The 27889-nt window shown below is 46.5% G+C and overlaps 11 protein-coding genes across 11 annotated transcripts; 7 read left to right on the top strand and 4 right to left on the bottom strand.

Moving 5' to 3' along the window:
- On the top strand, positions 1-1584 carry F9C07_236 (mannosyltransferase putative-domain-containing protein; the record flags this gene model as incomplete). Its single annotated transcript, XM_041284376.2, has 1 exon — positions 1-1584. One exon carries the CDS (start codon positions 1-3, stop codon positions 1474-1476), a length of 1476 nt encoding a protein of 491 aa, XP_041141616.1. The 3' UTR covers positions 1477-1584.
- Positions 1585-4002: 2418 nt separating this feature from the next.
- Positions 4003-6010, top strand: F9C07_2278699 (putative alpha-galactosidase). The gene has a single exon (XM_041284377.2). It carries the CDS (start codon positions 4183-4185, stop codon positions 5785-5787), a length of 1605 nt encoding a protein of 534 aa, XP_041141617.2. The 5' UTR covers positions 4003-4182; the 3' UTR covers positions 5788-6010.
- On the bottom strand, positions 6011-6891 carry F9C07_2278698 (putative short chain dehydrogenase family protein). The gene has a single exon (XM_041284386.2). The coding sequence runs from the start codon at positions 6846-6848 to the stop codon at positions 6129-6131; it is 720 nt and encodes a 239-aa protein (XP_041141618.1). The 5' UTR covers positions 6849-6891; the 3' UTR covers positions 6011-6128.
- Positions 6892-7827: 936 nt separating this feature from the next.
- On the top strand, positions 7828-11655 carry F9C07_2278697 (putative short chain type dehydrogenase; the record flags this gene model as incomplete). The annotated part of the gene is made up of 4 exons (XM_071510318.1): positions 7828-9016; positions 10702-10733; positions 11041-11239; positions 11528-11655. 4 exons carry the CDS (start codon positions 7828-7830, stop codon positions 11653-11655), a joined length of 1548 nt encoding a protein of 515 aa, XP_071365457.1.
- Positions 11656-12465: 810 nt separating this feature from the next.
- On the bottom strand, positions 12466-13444 carry F9C07_2134530 (putative decarboxylase DEC1). The gene has a single exon (XM_041284389.2). It carries the CDS (start codon positions 13428-13430, stop codon positions 12582-12584), a length of 849 nt encoding a protein of 282 aa, XP_041141621.2. The 5' UTR covers positions 13431-13444; the 3' UTR covers positions 12466-12581.
- A 3171-nt stretch (positions 13445-16615) lies between these two features.
- Positions 16616-17122, top strand: F9C07_231 (uncharacterized protein; the record flags this gene model as incomplete). The annotated part of the gene is made up of 1 exon (XM_041284381.2): positions 16616-17122. The coding sequence occupies one exon, from the start codon at positions 16616-16618 to the stop codon at positions 17120-17122; it is 507 nt and encodes a 168-aa protein (XP_041141622.2).
- A 76-nt stretch (positions 17123-17198) lies between these two features.
- F9C07_2227121 (uncharacterized protein) lies at positions 17199-17597 on the top strand (the record flags this gene model as incomplete). The annotated part of the gene is made up of 1 exon (XM_071509793.1): positions 17199-17597. The coding sequence occupies one exon, from the start codon at positions 17199-17201 to the stop codon at positions 17595-17597; it is 399 nt and encodes a 132-aa protein (XP_071365456.1).
- Positions 17598-19397: 1800 nt separating this feature from the next.
- vosB (putative nuclear division Rft1 protein) lies at positions 19398-20306 on the top strand (the record flags this gene model as incomplete). Its single annotated transcript, XM_041284378.1, has 1 exon — positions 19398-20306. The coding sequence occupies one exon, from the start codon at positions 19398-19400 to the stop codon at positions 20304-20306; it is 909 nt and encodes a 302-aa protein (XP_041141623.1).
- Positions 20307-23150: 2844 nt separating this feature from the next.
- F9C07_2278693 (uncharacterized protein) lies at positions 23151-24023 on the top strand. Its single transcript, XM_041284383.2, has 2 exons — positions 23151-23839; positions 23900-24023. Exon 1 carries the CDS (start codon positions 23277-23279, stop codon positions 23814-23816), a length of 540 nt encoding a protein of 179 aa, XP_041141624.2. The 5' UTR covers positions 23151-23276; the 3' UTR covers positions 23817-23839; positions 23900-24023.
- A 390-nt stretch (positions 24024-24413) lies between these two features.
- Positions 24414-25881, bottom strand: F9C07_2278692 (glycerol dehydrogenase Gcy1). Its single transcript, XM_041288974.2, has 4 exons — positions 25646-25881; positions 25563-25578; positions 25423-25501; positions 24414-25362 (listed from the first exon to the last, which is right to left on the bottom strand). The coding sequence occupies exons 1-4, from the start codon at positions 25769-25771 to the stop codon at positions 24675-24677; spliced, it is 909 nt and encodes a 302-aa protein (XP_041141625.1). The 5' UTR covers positions 25772-25881; the 3' UTR covers positions 24414-24674.
- Positions 25882-26856: 975 nt separating this feature from the next.
- On the bottom strand, positions 26857-27782 carry F9C07_1010155 (uncharacterized protein). Its single transcript, XM_071507345.1, has 2 exons — positions 27255-27782; positions 26857-27200 (listed from the first exon to the last, which is right to left on the bottom strand). The coding sequence occupies exons 1-2, from the start codon at positions 27468-27470 to the stop codon at positions 27144-27146; spliced, it is 273 nt and encodes a 90-aa protein (XP_071365455.1). The 5' UTR covers positions 27471-27782; the 3' UTR covers positions 26857-27143.
- Positions 27783-27889: the final 107 nt, after the last annotated feature.

Below are 27889 nucleotides of genomic sequence, written 5' to 3'. Positions count from 1 at the left end.
ATGCACCCCAGTGTTCGATACAAGATTGGAATCTTATTGCTGAGCGCTCTATTAATCTTCTACTCCCTAAATCTATACTGGAAGGCCGACTTAAATTTCGCCGCAGCTATCGAGCCTGCAACCCTCAGGGAGAGGCAAACTCTCCTCTGGCAGCAACTGAGTTCCTTGTTGGAGGACCATGCGCCGGAATGCCCTCCCCCGGAGAGAGATGACAGCTCGGGAGCAATTCCGTATAATGCGGTCGAAAGCGTGTCTCGACCAGACCTGATTACTAATTCCGACCGCATTCAAGAGCCTTTACAGGGGGCGCATGACAGGTTCGTTGACGCAATAAAAACCTCGAATATAGACAGGGCCTACAGCCCCGGAACCAGCGGGATCGTGTCAAGCGCTGGGAAATCCTACCTTCCGCTCTTTGTCACTTCACTACGCATGCTTCGACGGACGGGCTCAACCCTACCCGTGGAGCTCTTCGTCAAAGACGAATCGGAATACGAGACCAAGATCTGTGAAGAAATCCTTCCTCAATATAATGCGAGATGCGTGATCCTTTCGGACATCGAGGCGGGACAAGGCTACTCCACAGAGGAGATCGCCCACTACCAATTAAAGATTTTCGCTGTGTTGTTTTCCTCCTTCGAAAATGTCATATGGATGGACTCCGATGGCTTCGCGCTCTATAAGCCCGAGTCGCTGTTGCAGAACGAACCGTTCATGTCAACCGGTCTCGTGACATGGCCGGATTTTTGGGCTTCCACGGCTTCTCCTCTGTACTATAATATATCTCGACAACCAGTGCCATCAATGACCGAGCGTGCGTCCTCAGAGACGGGGGTATTTCTCATCTCTAAGCAGACTCATTTCTTGACTTTGCTGCTGGCCGCGTATTACAATTACTACGGACCATCACACTATTTCATGCTACTATCACAAGGTGCCCCAGGAGAAGGGGACAAGGAAACATTCATCCAAGCCGCAGCCGCCATGGGCGAGCCATTCTACACAGTGAGCGAGAAGGTATCCGCCGTGGGTCATCCAAAGCCAAACGGAGGTATTTCAGGGTCTGCCATGGTCCAGGCGGACCCTATCGAGGATTACCGATTAACCACCCAAGGGCATTGGCGTGTGAAAGATCCGTCTGCCGCGAAGGCACCTCGGGTGTTCTTCATCCATGCGCATTATCCCAAGTTCAACCCCGCAGAACACCTTTTCGGCAATCACTGGGAGACCGCTCCGACGTTGAAGCCGGATGGGAGCGATGGGAGAGCATGGCTTGTTGCTGAGAAAACGTTGGAACGGTTTGGTTTCGACGCGGAGAAAAGCTACTGGGAGGAGATCAAATGGGTGAGCTGCAACCTGGAGCATGTGTTTGAATCCTGGAAGGGCAAGTCTGGGATTTGTGATCGTGTATCGGAATACTGGCGCAATGTGTTTGAGAGTTCAGATGAAGAAACACCCGTCTTCACGCAAAAATAGAGGCTGTGCAGTGATCTATGGATCTACGATTGTTAGCGCTCTGATGTGGAGAAATAGCGCGCCCTGGTACAAGGAACATACGCCATTAATCAACTACATGATAAGTACATGGAAATATGCCGACGGATATCATGTATCGTCGTTATACAAGAGGAGCAGGTATACTCGGATGGGAAATAAACTAAGTCAGGGTAGAACTTACGCCAGCACAAAGCGTATTCACTCATTTGGCCCGATGCCTCAAGTAGGTCAAGGACAGCATATATACTTTCGCTTCAGGCACCAAGGTTTCAACAATAAATGCCGATTGCCCATTCTTCCCGGCCCAGGAAACATAGATGCCCCGAGCTGAAGTAACCCCACCTAACGCACTGACAAATCGTTTTACTGATAAGAGGCAACTGCAGAAGCTTCGATTGGACATACCAGAGATCTCAGCTGAGCTATATATGAGCTGACAATGATGAACGAAACTGCCGATCTCTCTTTGTAACACTGTAAAAGAATCTACTATCTCTTCTTGAGCCCTCCCCCTTAAAACTCCTTCCACCATTCCACGCAAACATCGAAACACTCCTCCAAATTCCTGTTTGCTATGAGCCAACACTATATTGCTTGATATCTTCACGGTTCAGTGCTGATAGGTCTCGAACAGAAAGTCGTCATATTTGACGATGCTAACTTGTGGGTTCCTAATATGACGATTTCACAATGATCTGTTGCGCAATCACCTGATGGCCACGAGCCCTACATAGTTACAGAGTAGCCTGGGGTATGCTTGTTGCCTCATTAAAAATAACATCCGCCGCTCCAATGAGAAACAGTATATCTGACCTGATAAGAGCGGAAAGCCATTTGACTAGGCATGACTAAATTAGTTACTTACCCGCCTGACTATATATCGAAGCCATTCCGTATCTCGACATTGATGAAACCCTCCCAGTACGCGCACCAACACCTACTCACTAGGAGACACTAGAAGAAGCCAGAGAATGCAGGATGGTGAGGGCTGAGTAAGATAGGTCAAGGGGACTGTCACGTGGCAGGCAGTTTTAGTTGTGATAAAAGCTTTCGATTACTTCCTTTGTGGGCATATGGCGTTTTACGGTTAGATTCTAGGCTCCTTGAAGCACCTGCATAGCTAGACGTTCAATAGTTAGGCTCGAACAGGTTAATAGAATCTTGCTTGATTGATTGATCGATTGATTGATTGATCGATTGATTGATTGATGCGATAATCAGAACCGGAGCACCAAAGTCAGCTTATGAACCACAATTTTGGATCAAGGAAATTCACGATGTTCTGAGAGGTATGGTTCCTGTCTTTTGGGCTTTTGGCCGACAACGTTATATGTACGATACTGACAACAACCAAGACGTGTACAACAACCACCCACTTATTAAATTGTTCGGTGCATGCTTCGGACATCAGGTTATCGCATCAGCACTGTTAGAAGACCATGGTATACGGGTCGAGAAGAATCCAATTGATGGGAGATAGGTGTGCATAGTGTGAAATTAGCACCCCGATTTCTAAGACACTTTCCACGATCCACGAATACGGGCATGGCCGTCCAACGGAAGGTTCAGTTCATTCACCAATATCAAGTGACTGTGCCAGACGGATCTCTCCCCCTTGACTGGATAATATTGTGAAGGAACGATTTGTGTGATGTCCAACGGTTTTTCCGGCCGAATAGAGTGCTCACATATCAGGGACATGCTGAGTTTGATAGAGCTACGACCAAGGCAGTTCTCAAAATGGTCAACAACCCTGCGTGGTCCAAAGAGGAGCGGGAGGCTGCTGAAGAACTTGATGATGCGGATTATTATGCTGACATTCTGGTGGAATTTTGTTAGGCTGAATATCGAGTTTCCATTTTTTCCCGTCTTTTAGTTTTAAAGGTGAAAGTCGTTTTATGGAAATTGTGACCTGTAGCACCCCTAGTATGTACATACTATCAGATATTTGATAGGGACCTGTTGATTCATCTATACATAATTCTCACAAGATAGACAAGATTGAACTGTTATTATAAGGTATCGCAGTCCTACATATGAATGAAGAATGTATTAGCGGATGCGCACCAGGCACTGAGGTGATTGCGTAAAGTGAGCGTGACAGTATATGGGACTAATATCGATTAGTATCATAGATCAACAGACTAAATCCTGAAACTAATTGAATAATGCAATCGCACAGTTATCCCACATTTTTTCTTCATGCACGTTTTCTATGAAATGAATGGTAGTACCGTCTACTGCCTACTGGAACTAACTAGCTAGGGTTTTCTTAACCCTCATATGTACGTTTACTAAGCAAAATATCTGGAGGTAGCAGAAAACGATACGATACCTCTCCTTGCATATGAATACTACCGTAGTAACGTGTACACGTATTAATGCATGTACCCGACGGCAAGGGCCACTGAAGGTGCCATCGAGGAATGCAGATCCTAGATATCGTGCGGGGATCGGCGGATTCGGCCAATTAATATCCTCACCCCCTGGCTATACGTAGTAGCTGAGGTATCAATCGGTGTTTGCTTACCCCGCTGCTTATCGGTCGAATTGGCAATGCCTGCTTTATAAAGTCCATGTGTTCCAGGATGCCTTTGCCGGTGGATATACATATCATATTTTGTTCATGTCTGGATTGGGTTTTGTCCGACTTATTTGTGTATATATAAGGCAATTGATGAGAATATGCGACTTATCACAAGATGGATACCGCTAGCGAACGCATTGGCCAGCACGATGCCAGTCCAAGTTGTCGCTTCCATTGAGAACCCTAGTCTACTGCCGACGCCGCCCATGGGATTCAACAATTGGGCCCGGTTCATGTGCGACCTGAACGAGACACTATTTGTCGAGACTACGGATGCAATGGCCTCCAATGGTTTATTGGAAGCTGGTTACAATCGTATCAATCTTGACGACTGCTGGATGAACTATGATCGCGCGGAAAATGGATCACTCGAATGGAATGTCACCAAGTTCCCGCGCGGCCTTCCCTGGCTTGGTCAATATGTTAAATCTAAAGGCTTTAACTTCGGCATCTACGAGGACTCAGGGAACCTGACCTGTGGTGGCTATCCGGGGTCCGAAGGTTACGAGGAGATCGACGCGGAGACATTTGCGGCATGGGGCATCGACTATCTGAAATTGGATGGGTGTAACGTCTATCCCAAAGAAGGTCGTACTTTGCAGGAAGAGTACAAATACCTCTACGGCAATTGGCATGAGATACTCAGCAAAATGCAACAGCCACTGATATTCTCCGAATCGGCACCTGCGTACTTCTCCATGACCGACAATTTGACCGATTGGCATACGGTCATGGACTGGGTTCCTGAATACGGCGAGCTCGCCCGACATTCAGTTGACATTCTCGTCTACAGTGGAGAAGGCAGTGCCTGGGATAGTATCATGACAAACTATAAGTTCAACACGTTAGTCGCTCGGTATCAACGTCCCGGATATTACAACGATCCTGACTTCCTAATTGCGGACCATCCGGGACTGTCACTGGACGAAAAGCGATCCCAATTCGCGCTTTGGGCTTCGTTTTCGGCACCCTTGATTATTAGTGCACATATTCCCGACCTATCATCTGAGGATCTAGAGTACCTAACAAATCAAGCCTTGATTGCGGTCGATCAGGATCCTCTGGCGCAACAAGCCACACTGGCCAGTCGCGATGGCTCCCTTGACGTGTTGACGCGGAATCTTGCCGACGGTTCTAGGTTGGTCACCATTCTGAACCATGGTAGCGAGTCCATCGAAACAGATATTTCCCTGGACATACTCGGCCTCTCTACCGATTGTACATACAAAGCACAAGACCTCTGGGGCGGCTCTACTCAGACCATCAAGGATGCGATACGTATTAAGTTGAACACACATGCGACCGCCGTGTATAAAATAGACACCGATGAGAAGTGCTCTCAAGTCATACCCACCGGCCTTATCTTTAACACGGCCTCCGGAAAGTGTCTTACAGGAACCTCATCCTCTGTGGGATCTGAATCTTGCAACGGGAGCAAATCCCAGATATGGCAGATCGACGCATCGGGGGTGATTCGCACGTTGTCTGAACAGTCAAAGTGTCTAACAGCAGACGGGAAAGCCATTTCGCTGCAGGAATGTAGCGAGAATAATGGCCAGAAATGGTCGTATGCAATCACGGGCAATCTAAAGAATGCTGATACTGGCTATTGTCTGACGAACGGCGGAGGTGTTTCTGCTTGCGGCTTTGAAACCAATAGCCAGGTGTTTGGGTTACCCGCTGGTGTCCATGTCGCATTGTAATGATTGAGCTATCCTTTCTTCGTCGTGAGCAAGAGCTAAATAGCAGGGCGACCTAAAAGACAGGCGGACTTTAGATGGTTTGATAGCATACATGATAAGGGTATTTAGAAATGCTCTAATTTCTAACAGCTAGCTAGCCAATCCTCGACAATCTAAAGGGCCATTGGACTATTGAAAGTATTTTTTATAACATAGTGAAATAAGTCATAGTACGGCTATCAATATCCATTGTATCCTAGTAGTATCGCGATAAGAATCTATATCGACTCTATTGATCTTGCTAAGCTAAGTCTCTATAGTGCCTCAGACATGCTGCGAGTGGTCTTCAAACAGTGTTTCCCTCACCAAGGAATTGGTCCATCCCTATTCGAGAAGGTCGCAGTAGGTCCATCCGGACCCAACAACGCCAGCTCCACAATCCTGCGCGCACCAACATCCGGCGTTACCCCATCTTCTGCGTATCCATTCAGCTTTGTTTTAACCAAGCCAGGGCATACTGTATTAACTAGCCCGCTAACATCCTGAAGAGCCCTTGAATAGTGCAGTACCAACATGTTCAAGGCGGCCTTGCTGCTTTTGTAGGCCTTCGACACAATATGTCGAAGCGGCCAATTCTCGTCATTTGAAAGAGTAAGTGAGCCGAGAACAGACGAAACGAAAACAACCCGCGGCGCAGAAGACTGACGAAGAAGGTTGAGGAGGGCGTCGGTCAGAACAGCGGTACCGATTACATTCGTATCAAAAGTCATGGTGAGATTCTCCCGGACGGACAAATCAGAGCGATGATCGAGAAATGTCCCGGCATTGTTGACGAGGATATCGAGTTTGCCATAGACCTCTTTGACGTGTTCAGCAACCGTGGAGATAGACTCATCAGAAGACAGATCCAGGCGGACGGCAGACGCTGAGTTGCCTTCTTCGACAATAGCTGCTGCGACTTTCTCTCCCGCTTCGAGGTTTCGTGCTGTTACGATGACATGGTGATCCGGTTGGCGCGCTAGCTGGCGTGCAACAGCTTCGCCAATGCCTGAGTTGGCGCCAGTTACCAATGCGACGATCATGTTGAGTTATTGCTTGTAGGAAAATGATGTGTGAGGTTGTTGAGATGGTAGCTTGGTGACAGGGACCGCACTGCGGATTTATATAGCTGTCTTCCATGGCTGAAGAGTCTTTTTCTTCTGTTGTCCATACTGTTCTACATAGAAAACTGCCCACTCGCTTACCAAGCGGCTCATGGAGTAGCAGAGCATACGTATGGCAACCTCCACCTCGTCCAGAAAACCTTCATGCCATGAAACATTATAGCTCCATGGAGCATCTTCTGTTGGTTCTGGGTTCAAGTGGGTTGTTGCGCACTTCGGCCTTTCTCTAAGGCCGAGGCCGGTTCATATGTGGCAGGATTATAAATCGCAGCTCTGATTCATTCTGTTTCCTTGGCTATACTATATTGAATCGAAATTATTCCGCTCAAAACGCTTGGCGACTCGGAAGATGTTTGGATCTTTCACTGCTCGGAGCCAAGACGCGGCCGAGAAACTTTCCTTTTAGGGCTAAGTGTGGGCCCCAGGTTATAGTTCTGAGGGTCTATGTACCACTAAGTAACCGACACAATGCTTCATAGTTACTACCCATCAGTGGGTTATTCAGACCCTTACGGAACTTACAGAAGTCGCCCCGGGTCGTCGAGTACTGAACAAATGCAAGAACGGTTTGACTCAGGCTTTCTAATCAATAAAAAAATCACCACCATGGCGCCAATGGCGCTGAAGACCAAGACACATAGCCGTCTGACGTGCCGCAGAAGGAAGGTGCGATGCACTCGCCAACAGCCGTGCATGTACTGTAGTAGGACAGGAAGACAATGTGTTTTCCCTGAGACGACGAAGATGACTCGTCAGCGGAAGCCGACGGCCCGTGAGGAATTTCGAAACAGATTGGAACGGCTTGAGTGTATGGTAAAAGACATTATCACAAATAGGGAGGATATCAATGAAATCGAGAATGATTCTCAAGCGACCAATGTAGCGACAGTGCCAAGGGATGCGCCTAGTCAAGGTATGTGATGGTTCTAAGTTGAGACTAACGAGGTATGCTGCTCAAATAACTGAAGGTCATTTTCTTAAACTAGGTAGTGACACTACCTTGCCCACTATTCACGAATCTGGCAACCATCTTCCGAGCTGCCGACTAGATGAACGCTCCACACATGAGAGCACGTTGAGCCTGGATCAGCCTAATCAGGGATCAATCCCGTCCTCTGGAGACAATCCGTTGCCCTCTCCTCGAGATTCTTTGCAGATAGACTGTTGGACCTTTGAAGGTCGAGCTTTTCCTCTCCAAACTCCAAGGATATCATATCCCTTCCTGGAGTTGGCGCCTGCCCTTTGGCATATCTATACAGACAATGTCGCTCCACTCTTGCCTTTGCTCCATAAACCAAGCACGAGGAACTTGCTCTTGCTGGGAACACAATCCAAACAATCAATGACACAGAATAAGAAAGCGTTAATTCTCTCAATACTCTTTGTTGCTGTGGTCAGCATGTCCCCGGCGAAATGTGGCATGGTGCTTAAAGAAAGCCGTGACAATGTGGTGCGGTACCTGAAGAGCGAAGTAAAACAGGCGTTATCAGACGCGAGGTTTCTCACTACTACGAGTCTCACATGCATGCAAGGTCTTGTGCTCTTTCTGATCGGATTGTATGCAGAGAACGAACAGCACGCTTTCTGGTCTATGACAGCACTTGTCCTACATCGCGCTAAAGGAATGAATGTGCATAAGGATAGAGCTCACTTTGGATTGACTCCATTACGTGCCGAAATGCGCCGACGTTTATGGTGGATGATATGCTTGTTGGGTGTTTACTCCTGCGAGGACCATGCAAGAGAGACTAGAATTAACGAAGAGATGTATGATGTGCGACTTCCCTTAAACGTCAATGACGACGACCTATTCCCTGGTATGCAGGCGCTTCCACCAGAGCGAAAGGGAGGAACAGAGTTAACTTTCTGTTTATTGCGCTTCGAGACGATTAGTATCCTTCACTCAGCCAGCTCTACACCTGGGTCCTCATTTAACGATATAAAGGAAGTTTCGAACGACGACCGCCTCTGCAAAGTCCAGAAAATTCGTCAGTATCTGGACGAAACGTATCTCAAGCACTGCGATCAGAATATACCTATTTTCTGGGTTGGCGCTGCTGTGACTCGTCTAATTATGGCCAAGGCCTGTCTATCTGCGTACCATCAAATACTCGACTTGGGCAATGGACCCCCCCCAGCCTCCACTTATTGGAGAGAAGCTGATCCAGCTTGCAGTTGAGATACTTCAGCTGGATTACCAACTTCGCGACCACCCAGTAATGTTCCAATGGGGGTGGCACCTGAGATCTTGCACGCAATGGCATGGGATGGCTGTCGCATTATCAGCACAGTATTTGCATCCAGCTAGCTCTGTCAGCGCAGGCCATGCGTCGCAGTTAGCGATGTTAGAAAGACAAGATAGTCTCGAGTATGTGCAATGTTGCTGTTCCTAGTTATACCCAGGGTACTATACGAAATAAATTGATCTTCTCCGATTCTTTTGGGCCGAGGCGTTGCATTCGTTTGGTAGTATATATAATTGCTGCAGACTGCTGACCTAAGTACCAGAAAATTGGTATTCGGAGACATTGGCTACAGAGTACAGTGGGCTACAATCCGAGACTGAGTCAAACCCCTTTCAGTCTGGCTGTCCCAGTACGGACCGTGTATTTATCCCTACTCAAGACTTAACGCTATGAGAAGGAGGCAAGCGGTCGATTTGAATGACTCAGGGTATTCTGGAGATGGCACATGAAAACTGAGTGCAGGGTATACAAGCACGTACGGATTTATTGTAAAGAGATTTGTACTCGCCTTGGGCTATGAAATAATTGTGACACATAGCTCACTTTAATGGAGATGGGCATGAATGTTCCTTAGGGCTAAAGAATTTACCTTAGAAAAGGATTTTCGAAATACATTTAGCAAACCATTGACACTATATATTTCTCTCAGGTCTGTCAGGTCCATCTAACTAATTGCGGATCTGAACACTCCGATGAAACCAGTCGACATAGTACGTGTACACACATTTCAAAGCTCGTCTCTGGACAATACAATATCCCGATACAGCGACTTCACTACAGCGAAGGCACCAATGTCGAGCAATGATTGAACAGGCGTCATCAATCCCGATCCGCGTCGCACACTTCAGGGTTGACTTAATCAGAGATCACGGCGTGAGTAATTTTGCCTATAGATGACTGTGTAGCTACACCAAACCTATGTGCATAAGACTAAATACTGGACATACCAAGGTTCAGTGCAATTTCCGCCGCTGACATCTTTAGCTGTATATTGTACGTTCGAGGTTAGTCACCAGTAGCAACATCACGGATATGCGGCAAATGTTCACAGGACCAAGCCATTTGGCAAAGATAAACATGATGCCGTGGTCCAGGATCAGGAAATCCGTCGGACTGGGTTGTCGGCTTTCGGAATCGGGCGTCTGATGCCCCGAAGCTTCCCTTGGCATTCAGAACCGCTTAGAAAGCGTATGGTAGTATCAGACCGAAGAGGAATGGTCATCTGCAATGGTGGATCGTATACTACCGGAAATGAGCACTTGTGTTTCATGATGTCTCTGCTGTCTAGATAGGAACAGAGCATGGAATTGGGAAAAGCTCCGAAGTCCGAGGTGAGTAGAGAAATGTCAGATGAACTGCACGAGCTCTTAAGAGTTATAAAACAGCAGTTCTTATTATAAAAACCCCATTGTAACGCCATCATTACATAGAGCCCTATCTCAATCCGCTCAAAGTTCAAGTCGTTGCTTACGCATATAGACATAATGACAGATCAGTCAACCTCGAAGCTCGATGGGAGATTTGAGCAAGACCTTGCAGGGAAGACTGCACTCGTAACGTTGTTATCCCTTCATCGCTCATCTTCGAAGACATTCAAAGCAATGCATGAATATTTATCACTGACTTGTATCAGGGGAGCGACTCGTGGAATCGGTCGAGCCACGGCCATCCACCTTGCGAAGCGAGGAGCTTCAATCTTGGGGACCTGTTCTTCCGAGACTTCGATGCACAATATCGAAAGTCTTTCTTCTGAGATTACTGAGTATTACCGGGGAACTGGCTGTGATGCACCAAAGATCGTTGGCGTTGCCGCCAATGTCCTATCTCTCGAGACGCCTGGCATCGTCGCAGAAGCTGTGGAGAAGCACTTTAACTCTAAGATACATATACTCGTGAACAATGCGGCGTATGATGAGCTTCGAGAAATGGGTAAGCTGGACGATGAATACGTACGAAAGGTCCTGATGGGAAACACACACACTTTGGTGATGCTCGTCGAAGCACTCTATACACGGAGTATGATTCAGCCGGATTCAAGGATTATCAATATGTCCAGCGTGTCAGGTCGAAAGATACCGTTTCCGTAAGTGACTGTTTGTCTCGCCATAATTTGAGTATATTGTTCTTGTTAGCTAAACTCCTTTCACAGCGCTATGTACCTCGTTGGTGCAACGAAGGCCACTATGGAAGCACTGACCCGGTCGTGGGCTGATATCTTCGGAAAGGATCCTAAAACGCTAGGTACTACGGTTAACGCGCTCCTAATTGGTGCGACAGCTACAGAGGCTTTGTTCAGAGAAGCTACGCCTGAGCTGAAGAATATGGGACTCTCTGCCGTCCAGTCTGGCTCAGCTGTTTGTGGCGGAATGGGACTACCTGAGGATATTGCCAATGTCGCGGGTTTGCTAGCCAGTGAGAAGGCACGATGGATTACAGGAAGCGTGGTCTGCGCCAATGGTGGTAGTGTCCACGTTATGTAACTGTCCTGCCGACGACGGAGTACACTTTCTAGTCCCATTGTGAGCTACCATGGTATAGATAGCAGTTGCCTGGTGTATTAGCCATTCGAGCGAGAATTTTATTCTCGGTCTGAACAGCAAAGAGCGTGCTGTGCGTGCCATAATAATCAAGTTAACGGAGTTGGATATTCAGTATTTGGAAGCGCCTTACGTAACGAAGGACATCCACCCTTTGGAAAGATAAAGGCAGTGAGCTTCAATCTACTTGTACTTTTGCCTGAGCCCAGCAATCGTAAGAGATTAAAGTGATCTGCAAAATTCGTAAACCCCCAGTTGTTCAGCTGTCGGGTGTTTTTTCGAGGAGGTAAAACAGGATTTGTCGCTAGGAGAGCTCCTAATGGTAAGATCTTTTATATAGGTCGGCCAAAATGACCGAATACCAGATATAGGAAGTTGCGGATGATCTAGTCATCGATCGTAATGATCATAACTTCGGTTATACGCAATATAACTAGCTTAGTAGGAGGATTACGTGTTAGATGACTCAGGCAAATGGATTCAAGCATAGGGAGATTATGATAGTTCAGGGGCTCAGACCCTCATTCATACGTTTAATGACCATTGCTTTGGTGTATATGAAATACCGATTTATGTACACGGCAACACGGACTAGCGTATATAAATTACGGTATCAATGTAGGGGACTTGCAAAATGCCCCTGTAACCGCCAGGCGCCTTGTGGCACAGCCCCGGCGTTGTGGAGTCGTGGTACGAGAGCAATGCATTGATCACTGCTCTTACTATGTCTAGTAAGCATCTTGCTCAAGGCATGTAAATAGTAGTGGTTTGTTTTGTACTAAAGGTAGTAATGCGTATGACTCAGTTCTAATAGTTCTATATACACTATAGTACTAATTTATCCAAGGCTTTGCTTAAGTTCAGATCTCTCACAGTTGGAAAACTTCCTCGGAAGGGTGTAATATACAAGCCGAGCCATATCCCAACGTTGCGGATTCATATCGGACAATCTCGATCTTGTTTATAGCTTCAGCCTGGGGACAATTCTCGGGGAATGTCAACTTTCCCACCCCCTCCCAAACCTCGACCGGCCTGATCTCAAAATTGGAAGGCACCAACTCCTTAAGTGACGCTGGAGCGCCTGTAACAGGCGAGGGAATGACACGGAGGTTCAAAAATGGCCTATCAAGGTTTGATGTGGGGCTTTGCTTTGCTTTCCCTTCAAAACTAAACTCTACCAGCTTCTGTCCAACTGGTCGCTCAACATATCCTGTAGCTCTGTTTGATGAGCGCGTTGTCAGGGAGAGTTGACCCAGTCGTTTGGGAAATCCACATGGCTCTCTGCCCGCAAGGACAGCCATCTCATTGTCAAGAATCAGAGACAGGCAGAAATCATAGGATTTGCCGAGATATTTGGCCTCAACAGTATGAATAAATTCAAGAAAAGGCCCAGCAGGGCCAGCACCATAATTAAGTAAAGTAGCAGTCACTAGGGGCTCGTTCTCAACTTCGATCACATCCGGAATAAGGTGGCTGATGCTCTTGAAAGATGTTCGGTATTGTATAGTCAAGACTGTAACGTCGTCGAATACAGGAGTAGCGTCACTGTAGGGAGGGTCATGCTGCGGGATACCCCTATTGCTAATAGAAAGCTGTCCGAAAGGCATAGTTCTTAGCTCAAACTCTGAAGTAAGATATTGTTGAAAGGTAAAGTTACAAGCGAGTAGACGAACAAGAGTGGTATTTATATTGCCGCAAACGTTGTTTGTCCATTTCATTACGAAGATATGCAATATACTACCATACGGAAGCCTGTGGAAGACCACTGGAGTACCACGGACGGACTTCGGACGGACTATGGACGGACTTTAGACATACTACAATTGGTGGCCTCCGTTCCTCCGCTACTCTATAACACAGTCCCCACTTTTCTTCCGCAACCCCGAACAGTTTGACCAGATTACAATTTGGTGTGAGATCAAGTTCTTAACGAATGAAAAACTCGAGCAAGACAAGGACAAGCAAACCGCATTTTTCACGAGCCTTTTTCAAGGCAAGTACTTACCACGCTCCTATTCGCACTTGAAGAATCACTCAAGTCATGGCACCTGCCACCGCCTTCCAAGACGAAGAGAGAATGCAGCAAGATGTAGACAATATGCAGTGTTCTGTGGCTTGGAGAAACGGAATCCTTCTGTATGTATACAGGGTGTTCCGATGGACTCCCGGGTGCAGTGTCCCGGTTCATATCTTGTACCGCGTGAGGGTTATCATGGACCATGTCTTTGCTTGTCGCGACGACTGCATGATATCCAGACAGGCGTTGCTGCCGCTCTTCTTTGCGGGATGTGAATTGCAAGACCCCATGTCACACGGGAAGATATTAAATCTCTGTTCGTTTTGGAATGATAGGACAAGACACCACACGTTCAGTACCACAATACCACGATTAGAAGCTGTTTGGGCTTAGCAAAACACAAGGGGTTTCAAAAATATTTGGTAGGGGCAGATAATTGACAGGCAACACTCATCTGATAGCTATTCTCCTTTGCAGGTGCGGATATGTTCTGGCTAGCTATGGCATGATCTTTTGTCATGTTCTTTATGCAACGGTCATGTTTACGATGCCCAATTAACTTGGAGTTGCCATGTTTTCTTCATATAGCTATCCGAGCTCGATTGCGAGCTGCGCACAAACTGGTACGAAATCTGTAAAACGTGCCAACTCATACACTCGAAGTGAGGTACTATACGAATGGAAAGATCCAACTTTGGCATTAAGTCCTACATTAGTAACACAAAACTTTCAATACGAACGATATTGGGGACCTTGCAGGGAAGGGCATTATTAATAGATGAATTGGACTGTCCACTTCACCTAATTGTGGAGCATATGAGAGAATGTGGGTGAGCTACTGATATAATCACTGTATGGTCGCAAATTCAATACATAAAGAATATACGCACAAATAAGTATAAACCCCTGAGCACAGCGCCCAATTCATCCGTTATTATACCCGTACATTCCCATAGATTTACCCTCGCTGGGGTTTACTCAAGTGTCATTTTCCTTTTCAACCGATACTCACCATTCAATCGAGAGGAATCCCTCGCTACCAACATGACACAGAATATTCCTTTGAATTAGAAATGAAGCAATTCACTGGAATAGAAGAATTATTCACATCCTTTTAGTTCTACTCTCACTCTCACTACCATGTTTCACTTGATTTCGTATTAATCACCAGGTCACTGCCGCCTGGACTCTACATATATAAAGCGTGGTCCCGACGCCAATCATAATACTGGCTAGTCGGCACCTTTGTATTACTTCATTTCGTACATCCTCTCTACTCAGTTGCCCTGACCCACGACGTTTCCAGAAGATTAGAGTTGCAACGTGAGGCCGAATATCAGAAGTCACAATACGTACACATTTGCATCAGGAATATAGTTCCCGCAAACCAGGTGAATATCCGAGTCAAGCGACCAGAAAAACCTGACACCTTGTGGAGCGTTCCTCGCCTCATAGCCCCATTCTTCGGACAATCAATTTTGATGCGTGACAGCAAACTGCAGTCCCAAAACAGGGCCAGGAATACTGGTTCTTGGTTGGTGAACTCCTGGATCCCGATGAACAACGGCTGACCAGAGCCGAAAACGAAGCTTACCGTCGCTTGGTAGCCGGTTGTGACAATGGGTTTACCAGTACGGCGTCGGGGACAAGACTATGCATACGACATGGATTGAAATGGCAATTTACGGGTAAACGAATTACCTCGTGGACCGCTCGTGATCGTGTCTTACAGGAATAAGCAGTGGTACGTACCTGACGAGCAAGGGCTATTATGCACTAGTTAAAGAGGAGGTTGTCAAGCAGCAGCCATGGGTCATCAACCTCGAAGGTGGAAGTCCTCTTTACACTCAACCTCAAGACGGTTAAAAGATGCGGCCTTTCCTTAATTGAGGAAGGCTAGTTAGGCCGTGATAACCAGCAACAAAGATCTGGATATCCCTTCGAATAGCTACTCGAGAGCTGTACAGCTCGTACACAAACAACAACGGTGTTTACTTCATAGACAGTTGGAAACATTACCAATAGATACCACTGCATATCCTGAAGGAGGAGCAGCACGAAGTTGTCCAATCGGCCCGGTCATTTGGCGCGACATTCAGAGAGTTTGGTACACCAGTGGCTGGACCGCCAGGTACAAGGAAAACCTCGGTTTCGGCGAGAATCGCCCTGTACCACTGTCGTATTAAAAGACCTCTTCTGATAGTGTGTGGATCGGATCAAGGGCTTGGCGCCATCGCCAAACGTCACAGTGCCTCCGAACTTTCTTTTGTATTCGAATAAGCGACCCGAGGGCCCTGATGCGATTGGAAATGTACTCCGCCCTGAAGGCCATGTAGCCTTCGGGCGAGAAGAGGCCGCATTAGTGCAGTTGAGCGATGCCATACAAGATGTGATGTATGGCAACAGGGACTTAGGCATACCATTTTAATAACTCGCTGAAAGCTCTACTATTGGGTCAAAACACCATGACTCTTTCCCTGCACAAAGGTCGAAAGTGTCCCACCAGAAGGAACCGAATACCTTCAAAGAATTAGCTGTAGGGTCAATTTCGAAAAGTACGGAGCGATCCAAGCGGCGCGATCCATGGGCGCAACATTCCAATAGCTGTCACCCCGATAACGGGACCGCCAGGGAACTGGAGAAACCTCCCTTTCGACCAGAATTGCCATATACCACTGCCATACAAAAAGGCCTCGTCTGATCGTGTATGGTTCAAACCAAGGACTTGACGTGATCGCCAACCGAATTATGCTAGGGCTCTCATACCCAAACGACCCTGATGGTAGGGATGAGATCTATGGTCTGGACAAAAAGTAGCAAGAGGAATTGGAAACACAGTTGGCACCAGGAACTAAAGCTGCGTCTGACACCGAGTTCATGACCAAAATGAGCCCAGAGCTGGGTAGGTTGGGCATCTCAGATGAGGAGTTCAACTTACTTAGATCAAGCATTGAAGACTCCATGAAAGGTCAAGGCAACCCTTCTCTAGGAGGTCACATCATAAAACCCCTGGAACACGCCAAATGTCTCGGATCAAACTCGCTTGAGTGTGAAGACAAGGAGATGATTTTGTTGTGGACATTCCTCACCTATCAGGAAGCACTGGTTCGGGGGGGATTCTTGTTCTTGGAGGACGTGGTTGAGGATGCAGTTGAAGAGCCCGGTGCGATGGCAAGACCTGGCGAGGCACTCGCGTCGGATGACAACTCTATATGTATGGTGGCAACTTTGATAACTGGCCGCAAAGTAGTATGGCGGGAACTGCAGCGGTACTACATGCAGAGGGTTCAAGTTGTTTTGCACTACCTCCACAGCTGGCCGCAAGGTGCTCCGGCGGCTTCGCCCCTCCACGGCAATAATCGAAGAGGCTTCATCTCACGGAACCAACAGTGATCAAGGGAATGGCCCATAAGCTAGGGTCATTCAAAAGATCACCCTCAGTGGTGACATATACCGATTGGACACAAAAATGACATCCATAAACTCCAATGAGTTTTATGACTCTGAGAGGATGTTCCACATATCACGCCTCCTCCATTTAGGTGTTCCAGGTGTCCAGCCTCTGCAACAATACCGAATGATTCCCCAGATAGCAGAGTTTCCTAACGCAGAATTTTATGACGGCAGACTTGTGACCGCCCCTATCGCGGACACGCCCTGGAGGGGGTTGCAGATGGCAACGAGTCAGCACTACGGTGTAAAACGCGACGATTGCTTCATGTCGGTCATGAACTGTAGTTTGTGGCGCCGCCGAAGTGCGCCTTCAATGTTCAACCTTGAGTATATTAGGGAGGTGGCAGATCTAGCTCTTGCCTTAATCAAAGCCGGCATGTCTCAAAAAAAGATCATGATCCTGTCGAACTCATAAAAGGACATTTCTGTTCCGTGACAGGTGATTCATACTATAGTGATGTTGCCATCTGGAGCAAGTCCGCCCACTCTGCTCAAGGATTTGAGGCGAAAATAGTCGTCCGCTTAACAGCTCAGCCGGGGGACGATTCGTAATGGGGTCCATGGCAGATGGATAACGGCAAAACGTTGCGCTCACTGGGGCACGTGAAGGTCTTATCATTGTGAGACATGCGGAGATTGGTAAATACTCTTCGGTGGCGGCGCAATCTTGGGTCAAGCTTGTCAGTACTATCATGGCAAGGGCTACTTGATTTAGATATTTACAAGCCAATGTGCCCATGGTTGGTCTAGTCAGTGGTCGACAAGTAAACACGATTTGAATGGCGAAACGCATCTGGGCATAGATGAGTGCTCTGATGCAACAATGCTTACAGATGCCAAAGGAGCATACAGACACCTTGATAGACACGTTCAAGGATATAAAAATGGCGATGGGTGATTGTCACGAGATGGTTTTGGAAACTGGAGCTGATAAACAAAGACTAAATTGTAGCTGAAGGAGTAGTCCTGAAGCTTACGAAGTGGGCGAAGCGAGACAATACCAACGAAATGGAGACGAACCTAGACGTCGACAATTATGCAGATATACCGAGTTGCTTTATGAGAAATTCCTTCTTCACGGGAATCTATTATCGGTTAATAGAAATCGCTTTCTGAAGTCAACTCCAGAGGCCCCAACTACCTATCTTCACAGAGGATTGAACGAGCCACCCCGACCCTTGCTACACCCGTCGAATATACACCACTTGAGGAAAGGGTCGACGAAGGACACGTCGAACATGATCTGAATCGTAAGCAAGAACGTCCTGAGTAACCCGGATGCCTTCATCAGCCTATAATCCCTCCACCGATTACGCTGCAGCCGACATTACCTCCTCATCCTAAAACAGCAGTGACTCCAGTATACTTGTATTCTCCAACTCAAGAGTCGTCTCAAGCGCAATAGTCATCAAATACCTGTGCATCTAGTCGCATCCAGGTTTTATATCAAAAGTCAAACCGTTGGGTAAAGATTTAGCGAGGATGCTGCCACACAAGCATGATACGCTTATCAGGCTAAGACGAAAGTTACGGAAGTATGAGGATGGACTTTGAATGCTTGAAGAAGATCATTTATTTTGCACTAAAAGAACCGACCATAATCCTACTATCTCAAGTTATCGGATACATTGCGGTCGTCAATGTATACTCCTTCGATTGATCCCCCAAAATCGACAGTTTGAGGGTTACTAGAAATCTCCATTACTTATGGCTAGTAACTAAACAATAGCACAATGACAACAAACAGTGTCACAAGTTCAACTCAACCCATTGGAACAGTAAGCCCTATATTTTCCCACACCCTGCCCTGTATAGATAGGGCAGACGATGCATATGGCCATTCATTAGTGCATTAATTCCTTATCAGTTGCAGTACTATATCATATCAGGGTTTACAACAGAAGCTCTATCAGCTTCTATCAAGATAGTCATACTAATGTCACTCTGACACCATGACCTCTACGTCAGCCAACAGGTTCCAGCGTTGCCTAGTTCTAAGAACCACAGGATCTCTCTCTTTCTTCCCAACTTGTCTTCTCCTGAGTATTTTATTCTTATAACTATTGTTTCTAAGATTCTCCCCCACGGATACCGCCATCTAAATCCTTTGGCTCTCCATCCTTTTGGTTTGTCTTGTTCAATATTCCGCCTTATCAACTGTGTCACCAGTCCCTTACGCCTCCCTTCCGCAGAATTCTCCCATTTTTCCCTGACAATGTCGTTCACGGGCTCTAAATTCCAATTAATCATCCGCCAGCAGCCTACACGGGCACGCGTAGCTGGTGTGAAAGAGAAAGACCGCAAGCCGGTCGATCCCCAACCGATAGTGCAGTTCCAGGTGGTAGAGCGAGGAAATTACCTCGCGCAACACTATCTGCAGAGTCCCTACTATTTCATGTGCTGCAGCTTGTTCGATCCCTTAAATGACGTCCCAGTTCCTGTACCGCCGTCCACGGCTTTGACAGGTACTTTGGTCTCGTCACTCCACCGACTGAAGGACGAGGACAATAGTGAAGGGGGCTTCTTTGTCTTTAGCGACTTGTCTGTGAAACTCGAGGGAAGCTTTCGGCTGAAGTTCACACTTTTTGAAATGGGAGAGGGTAGCGCCTCTCATTTGGCGTCCATCATCTCAGACCGCTTCACCGTGGCTCGCCCGAAGGACTTCCTTGGGATGACAGAGGCAACCTCCCTGTCTAGACTATTCGCAGACCAGGGAGTGAAATTAAAGCTTCGGAAAAAGTCACGGGCAGGCATAAAGCGGTCACTCCAACAAGTGGAGGAGTATCCCCGACCGGCTCCTCGCCGTTCTCCGGATTATTCTTCGATCCAGATACCAGGGAATCCCTCTACGGGTTATTCAGGAGCTGTAGTTGGAGTATATCAAGACTACAGCTATTATACAGGCCCGGTTAAGCGGCAGTGCATGTCGCTCGATTATACTAACCGAGGGACCTATAACGACGGGCGAACGTACCCAATAGAAGCCCATCCACAGAGCCCAGCTCAGCCGACAAACCAACCACGGGCCTATACAACTCCTATATTGCAAGGCCACGTGGGCGTTAGAAATTACGCCATGTCGGACGGTATTCCGCCCTTTTCCCAGGTTCCTGAAAGCCTGTGAACAAGGTTAAATCCAAAACGATTTAATGGCTCGTGGGCTCTGTTGTTTTCTTTTCTTTTCTCTATTTTTATTTTTATATTTTATCTTTTTTTAACAATAATTATTCAAGATGTTGCTTTAACTAGACTATCTGGGTTAGATAAATCGATTCATTCGCCTCCATCTCCTTACTCTACTGCATTATTCTTTAGGCCTTCAGCCTATGTCCTAGATTCTTATCTAGTCTATGGTGCCTTGCTGCCCACCATAATCACATCTAGGCTGTTAGAGTTTCAGATAGTATCATACCCCTTATAGCGCACCGATACGAACGATATCACTACAGAGCCAATCAGTGAAGGATGACATGAGCCTGTTTGTCGAACACAGACTATTAATGCTAGTGTATATCTATCGAAATAGGCATTGCCTGAGAGAGCCCAACTACTACATACTACATTTTCAATTGCCGTATCCAGATGATGGTGTCCAACGCTCACAGTCGTGGCTAGAGGTTGGTGGGAACGAGAGGTAGCACTGCCAGCGAATATGAACTGTTGCATCCTGAGTTATGCTCAGTTCAGAAAGGCATCCTATCAGTGGAATGGAATTACGCACGACATCAGGGGTCCTTGTCGAAGATTTCCAAGGGAAAGGTACATGTCTACGGCCTTGGACGGCGTTCCACATGGCGATAGAGTCTAATCAACATCACTTTCGTTGCCCCCAACGAAGCTGATTGACTTCATACCCGCGAATGACACGTAGATAGGCTCGGAAATGTACATGAACAATCCATTCACCGTTCACTGTGAAGGCGCATGCGGGCCCCACTCCACGCTGCACATCCCATCCGACGATCCTTATGAAGGATGAATAAAATGGATCAAAGCCCGTAGGGTTTACATAGGGCAGGGATTTATCGATAGGCTGGAGGTTGGTGTCTGTGGGTTTGCGGTCTGGAATGAAAATGGGCAAGTTCTGGGGTTCCTCCGTCACGCTGAGAAGTCGGAGCCATTAAAGGATTTGTGCTTTATGGTGGCGTTTGATGGAATTATGGAAAGTGGATTCAAAATAGCTATATAGTTGATTTGGCTCGGAGGTTTGGAGGGTAGGAAAGGACGGGGATAGGTTTATTAAGCATGGGAGAAATACACCTCGACCAAAGAAGATATACAGGCTTCGGTTCTGTACTATGCTAATAATGATCTACCATTGCGTGCAAAATTGCGCGGCCCGCACATGCTAATCAGCATGATGACTCGTACGTGGCGAATATAATCAGCGAACATATTCGTAACAGAGCTGCCTCATGGGCAAGGGCTTAGTATTATTGTCTGAAGAGATTAGCTGTCTTGACCGATTCCCCTAATAAAGCTGAGTCTATCGGCCAAATTTCCAAGACCCCGTTCAGCCAATGTTGAATCATCAGTAGTCCATCATTCACGATCGTCTCACAGCATTTGCTATGTGCGATGCTTCTATGACAGTCCATGTGTTGGACTAAACAATAAAAATACTAGGACACCACCGCAGCCATTACTTCAAGTTGTGTTTCGGCTTCGCCGTACATGCATGAATCCGATTTCATTTGATGTTTTTGAATCATCAGATGGGTCCCTCATGGCTTGGTTCTTTCTTAGGTGCCACTGGAAATATGGTGGATACACAAACGCGATATAACGGAGGACGAAATGCAAAACATACTTAAATAACACCATTAAATTGATTACATCAAGGGAGAAAGTTGAGCCACAAATCTAGTGCGCCTGGCAACGGCTCAACACAGTAAAATTGTGTATACAGCAATAGTTAACTTTGAATACTATCATTATACTAGTAGGCAGACTGCTTCTAATGCAATTTGTTACAACAACATGAAATGAAGCCTTTATAACACACACCGATACCCTTGGATGCAAATGGCTCTGACAACTCAAGATTTCCCTAGATATTTAAAGCTCACCTGAGTAGTACCTACCCCCATTGACTTGGCCAAGTGTAGCCGACCGCTCGAGTGGATTGCATACTTGTCGTCTCTCAGACAGCACCGAGGTTAGAGCACTTAGTAAGACCGTTAAGCAACTAGCGTCAGAGGCGGCGGAAAAGCGCGGATGCCATATTTCTCCAGACGAAAAGTGACGATATTATTTCAGATGGTAATATTAGAGGGAAACACGCGTGGTCAAATTCAGCAGGTCCGATTAGATATATCTTAACAGCTCCAATACATGACTAGAAGCTGATGATGGAAGGTACGAGGGGAGTTACACTTGTCAAATACGATTAACATAAGTATAATGAAAACAGGTATATGTATATCAAGCTATATACTCACCTTGCTGTTTGCGGTCATCAGTAACTACGGCCTGGCCTGCGCCTGATGATATCTTCTTAATGGCAATGCACTTTAGCTTTTAAGCATTTACACCACACAGTGTGTTGAGCTTCGAACTCATGTTATTAAGATTGGAGTCGGCTAGTCGATATTCGGCTAGTATATATTCTGCACTGCCAATTCAAGTATATCATTACAATCCTTTTCATTTTATGAAAGTAACACAGCAACCTTCTATTCAAGAGATTCCCGGCACTAAGTGAATGGTTAAAGTGTGCCCACTCGACTATGACCGGTGGAGATAATATGCATGATGTTTTAATTGGCTTTTACACATAGCTCAGGCCCTCTTCGATGTACACCGTGGAGACGGGGTAGAGGTCTGGTGGTCAATGGTTGTATTGGTCGGAGCTTCTGGCTGACGTATCACCTGCAGACCAGCTGTGTGATTGCAATGCATAGTCACATTTACGTGTTCAAAATCGTATTTTTGTACTATTATGATAGAAAAGAATCTGTAAACTACAGTTCATTTTGTGCCTATATAGCCTTTGGAGCTGGGTTGAACAACAGCTGGATGTTCATCTTCCTTTATTCTATTCCTAGTCTATACAATCCTGCAAGCCTCCTCAGTCCATCAACCGGTGAAAATCATGAATAATCAAGGGATCACCATGACCCACACAGGAACGGGAACTAGAGGCGACTTTATCATGACGGAGCAGTCATTCCCCTGGATCTTCGCAGCGGGCAAACTCACGAAAGCCGAACTCGCAGCTTCACATGTCTCGCTTATTCTGAATAAGTTTCCTGCGCACGAGGAAGGGCACCATGTGACTGGCCTCAAAGGTATGATCCTGAATGAGGCAGTGACACACCCCGACACAGAGAAAATGTATATACTCATGTGGGAGATTCGCATTGACTGGGACCCTCAATGGGGAAATCACATCAACTGTGATATTTACCGGCCAAAGAGCACGGAGAGGCTTCACATCCAGAGTACTCAACGGACAAGTATCTCAGGTTTCTATCGAGACAAGCAGGAGCTGGATACTTATGTTGGCGGATGGGACCCACAGTACTATGTTTGGCCATCGGATACCTGGGAGGTCATAGAGCAAAAGAAGGCAATTCAGCAACAATATGCGGAGAGACTAAAGATGATTTGGCTAAGTGATTTGATGGACTGAAACGATCCAGAACAATATTCGTGGTGAGTTGATATATTTAACCTTGTGCATCATTGATGTTAGGCTAATCTCCTACTCCGAAGAGACGGAGGTTTGTGATATATACATAGTGTGTTCTGTTTCTTTCGAAACTCGTTTTGGTTCCTTGTTACATTATAGTAGTGTGACCCCTCTGTCGCTATATGTCGTATGACTATACACTGTGCGTGTATAGAGGGCCTAGTTCCATAGCATAGTGAAACCATGCATGTGCTCTTCAGTTCCCCTATCTATATTATCTTTAAAGAAAGGATATATATAAAGCAGTAGTACGATGAGCAAATTTATTCCACGTAGTCAGAAAATCAATGTGAATTCTAAAAGCTAGACAAGTAATAAGATTCGTCTGGATTAGCTATAGTATCACTTAAATTTCGTCGCCAGTTTACGTTTAGACTAACGCTGCCACATTCCGCAATCCAAGAGTCAGTTTGACCTACAGGCCATATCTGGTGGTGTACTTCCACACTCTGGTCCTATTGCTAGATGATAGATGACGACTTACATAGCCCACTTTGCTGTTATAATATATGTTTGAAAATGAGGATCTCTTTTTAACCCTTCACAGTGTCCTGGTAACACGTTCCAATGCGAGTAGGGTATCGACTACAATCTATCCTTGGTCCCTCCATACGGAACTTCTATACAGCCAACGCTGGGAATCATGACAGGTGATGCTAGTACTAACGCGGTTTGGTGCATATGTGAACGTGTAGACAGAGATCAATTTACATGAACCATGCCTACGATAACCATATGCAACATAGCCTTCTTAGTATATCCTACATCTACAACCGAAGGCTATCGGATCCTGTTCACCTACTCCTCCAGATCAACCTCCGCATCATCATGAAATATAACAGTCCCCCAATCTGGCCGATTAAACCTCTTTCCCTTGGGAAGAGCCAAAGCATCCATTTTTCCCATCTCCTCCGACGTCAACTCAACATTCCCCCTAAGATTCGCCTGAATCCTTTTCGGGTTCGTACTCTTGGGAATAACACTCCACCCCTTCTGAATTCCCCAACTCAGCATCACATTTCCCGTATCACACCCTCGCTTAGTAGCAATATCTACAATAACCGGATGAGAATGCAACGTGCTTCCAGACCCACCCAATGGCCCAAACGCCGTTTGGTGGATCCCTTTCTCCCGGCAATACGCATTCAGCTTATTCTGCGGCAACAAGGGCTGAATCTCAGTCTGGTTAACTGCTGGGACCACCTTCGCCGTCTTGAGCAGTTTTTCCAAGTTCACGGTCGAGAAATTCGCGACGCCGATTGCGCGCACTTTGCCAGTCTCCAAAAGCTTTTCCATCTCCCGCCACGTGTCGTTGAAGTCCCAGCCTGCTGCGTGGACTTTGCGATTCTCTTTGCCGTATTCGACTGAGTCAGATGGGTCCAGTGTTACTGGCCAGTGCATGAGATATAAATCCACATAGTTGAGGCCAAGATCTTGGAGGGATTTATCCAATGCTGATTCGACTCGGCGGTGGTCTGAGGACCATCTATCATTATGTGTTAGATATTCTGGATATATTTGGCGAAGAATTGAAGTGAAAACGAACAGTTTAGTCGTGACAAAGTATTCACTCCGAGGAACCTTTGTGCTTCTGAATACTTCTCCGATTTCGGGCTCGTTGCCGTCTGTATTGCGCGTAGGGTTAGATACTGGAACGCTCATGTTCTTGATGATGATAACACATACATAATGGAGCACAGTCCTGTGATTGATATTAGTCAAGATCGTACTTGGAGAGATAGCCAGAGACACGAGACGATCAAACTTACAAAATGCCTATATCCAACTTCAAATGCTGTCTTTACCGCCGCAGCAGCTTCTCCGGGCGCCGCCTTCCATGTCCCGAATCCTACCGCCGGAATCTTAGCGCCTGTGTTCAAAGTGAATGTTGCCATACTGTGATGTGTAATAAGTCGAGTTGATTACTGCAGAACTATGAACTACCACCAATATCTGACTTAATATAGATTTGTCCATACTAGAGGCCAGATGGCGTTGCCTCGGGTCTAGGGTGTGGTGCGGGGATGCGTCGGAGAGAAAACCGACGCCTCACGGGCATAGGCTAGCAGGGTATTGCGTCGAGTTAAGGACTTGGTCCGCAGTCCTGGGTAATGGACCGACGTGTATGAATTTACCAACACCTAGGTTACGATTGGGGGTCATTCATTAGCGCTTCACGACAATTTGTGTAGTTAACGACCGGAATATATTCATGTACTGTTCACCTTTGGTCATGTTCTATAGTACGATTGCACTAGCCAATGGCATACGGAGATAATTAAATAAAATTTCCAGGAGAGATCTAAATGAGCAAGAACCTGTGCATATGCCTAAGCGCTGTAGTACATATCCAAGAAACACAGAAAATGGTGCCGTGCTCGAATAGTCATGGCTGGCAGCGGTTGCAGTATATACAGCCCCTATATTTACATATAGAATAGAGGGACGGACCTCTGAAAACGACGCCAGAAACGGCCGCCTTTCCACCGTAGAACACGAAGAATGCACTGCAGATCAGCGCACTATCAGCTTTAGCGCGCCAGCAAGGGGCAGGACAACACAAGAACGTACTCCGTATTATGATTGGATATCATGACTCAGCCACATGAATTATGCGGACAGGGCATGCAACTTACCCTGCGATCTCGATCTCGATATGGCTAATTTAGCACTAAGACGTGGTACCACCACAGCCCCCAGGAATCCCCGAGATCATCCGTGAGCCAATTAGGACCGATCCCTTTCCAAACATAGTTACCAATTTAAGCAGAAAGATCTCACCGAAGTTGAGCGGCAGTCCCTTCGGGGAGTGAGGTGCACTGAGACTTTCCGAATGGAATGGAATGGTCGAGGAACATGCGACCTATGTACCGACTTACACACAGCATGCGCGGGCAGGTCGACTATCAATAGTACGGTATACTACAGAACCTGACCCCTTGTTCGACTCAAATACGAAGAACATAGCAGAATAAAGAAAGCCATGGCTGCTGAAGTGGTTACATAGGTTGTTATTATACCGTAACGTGCTATGAAATCGCGTAGTCTTGGTAGTTCTGACGTTGAGCAAGATTGCCTCCCGTTGTCCGGCTCTGGTCTTCCCACCTGATTCTTCCAATACCACGCCCGCCAGTTTTAATACTCTCTACCTACGCCGTAGAGAGCTACAGCACCACTCATAGACAAAGTGGATTCTTTATTTTTGCCAGCCTCGAACCGAATTTGGCTCTTCAAATAAGAAGCCCTGGATTCAAGCCGCGCAGTCACTCAAAGCTCACGATTAACAGTACACTGATCCTCTACATCTAAGTTCACAAGGCCATACTGTCGGGCTACCTGTCAGTCACCATGTCCATCAAAGACTAAGTAGTGTCTTACCGCTTGAACGTCGTCATGAGAGCAGCAGTAGACCTTGCCGGCAGCGCAGTTTTCACCTAATGCCCCGGGCATAACGTTTCCTAGGGTGATGAGGCCACCATTTCCTTGTCCGTAACACACCACGGTCTGTTTGCTTGCACAAACGTTTCCAGCTTCATTTTGAGGTACAGCAATTACAGTGGTGACAAAGAGGAAAGAGATGAAGGTAAATTTCATGATGTACCACAAAGTATATTTATTGAAGAGTGAAGGCGGAAATTAGTTAAGAAGCTGACTGTGTTGTAAGAAGAGTGCGGTGCTGGTTTTGAAGATGAAAATAAAATTTCAGGTGAAAGTAGCTATGCAACTCAGTAGACCTCTAGTTGGTGTCTTATAGATGAAAAATATATTCAAGGGGTAGGGGTTGTTCGTGCTCTGTGCAGCGCAGGTCCGAATAAAACAGTAAGGGTACTGTGATGATTATCTTTTAAGGGTGAAGAGTAACTAGGGTCTTAACTTCAGCTTATATCAATAGGAATGAATGTCGATGCTTGTGCTGGTACTAGGACAATTTAGGAAAGGATGCCTGCATCTCTCGGCAAGTCGCCCCTTTCTGCCCTTTGCTCTTAAAGGAAGCGGTCTGTGGACAAGCGGTG

Source organism: Aspergillus flavus, chromosome 1, assembly GCF_009017415.1.
Source record: "Aspergillus flavus chromosome 1, complete sequence".
Lineage (NCBI taxonomy): Eukaryota > Fungi > Ascomycota > Eurotiomycetes > Eurotiales > Aspergillaceae > Aspergillus > Aspergillus flavus.
Note: the sequence above shows the minus strand (reverse complement) of the source record. Positions and strands in the feature narration are given on the sequence as shown.

Excerpts from the sequence above, each read along its gene's own strand:
- F9C07_2278698 (XM_041284386.2), bottom strand. The coding sequence starts at position 6,848 with ATGATCGTCGCATTGGTAACTGGCGCCAACTCAGGCATTGGCGAAGCT.
- F9C07_2278692 (XM_041288974.2), bottom strand. The coding sequence starts at position 25,771 with ATGGCAACATTCACTTTGAACACAGGCGCTAAGATTCCGGCGGTAGGA. Across the intron at positions 25,363-25,422 it reads TACTTTGTCACGACTAAACT|ATGGTCCTCAGACCACCGCC; the intron begins GTTCGTTTTCAC and ends ACATAATGATAG.
- F9C07_2278693 (XM_041284383.2), top strand. The coding sequence starts at position 23,277 with ATGAATAATCAAGGGATCACCATGACCCACACAGGAACGGGAACTAGA.
- F9C07_1010155 (XM_071507345.1), bottom strand. The coding sequence starts at position 27,470 with ATGAAATTTACCTTCATCTCTTTCCTCTTTGTCACCACTGTAATTGCT. Across the intron at positions 27,201-27,254 it reads CTCATGACGACGTTCAAGCG|TATGGCCTTGTGAACTTAGA; the intron begins GTAAGACACTAC and ends GTAGCCCGACAG.
- F9C07_2278699 (XM_041284377.2), top strand. The coding sequence starts at position 4,183 with ATGCGACTTATCACAAGATGGATACCGCTAGCGAACGCATTGGCCAGC.
- F9C07_2134530 (XM_041284389.2), bottom strand. The coding sequence starts at position 13,430 with ATGAAATGGACAAACAACGTTTGCGGCAATATAAATACCACTCTTGTT.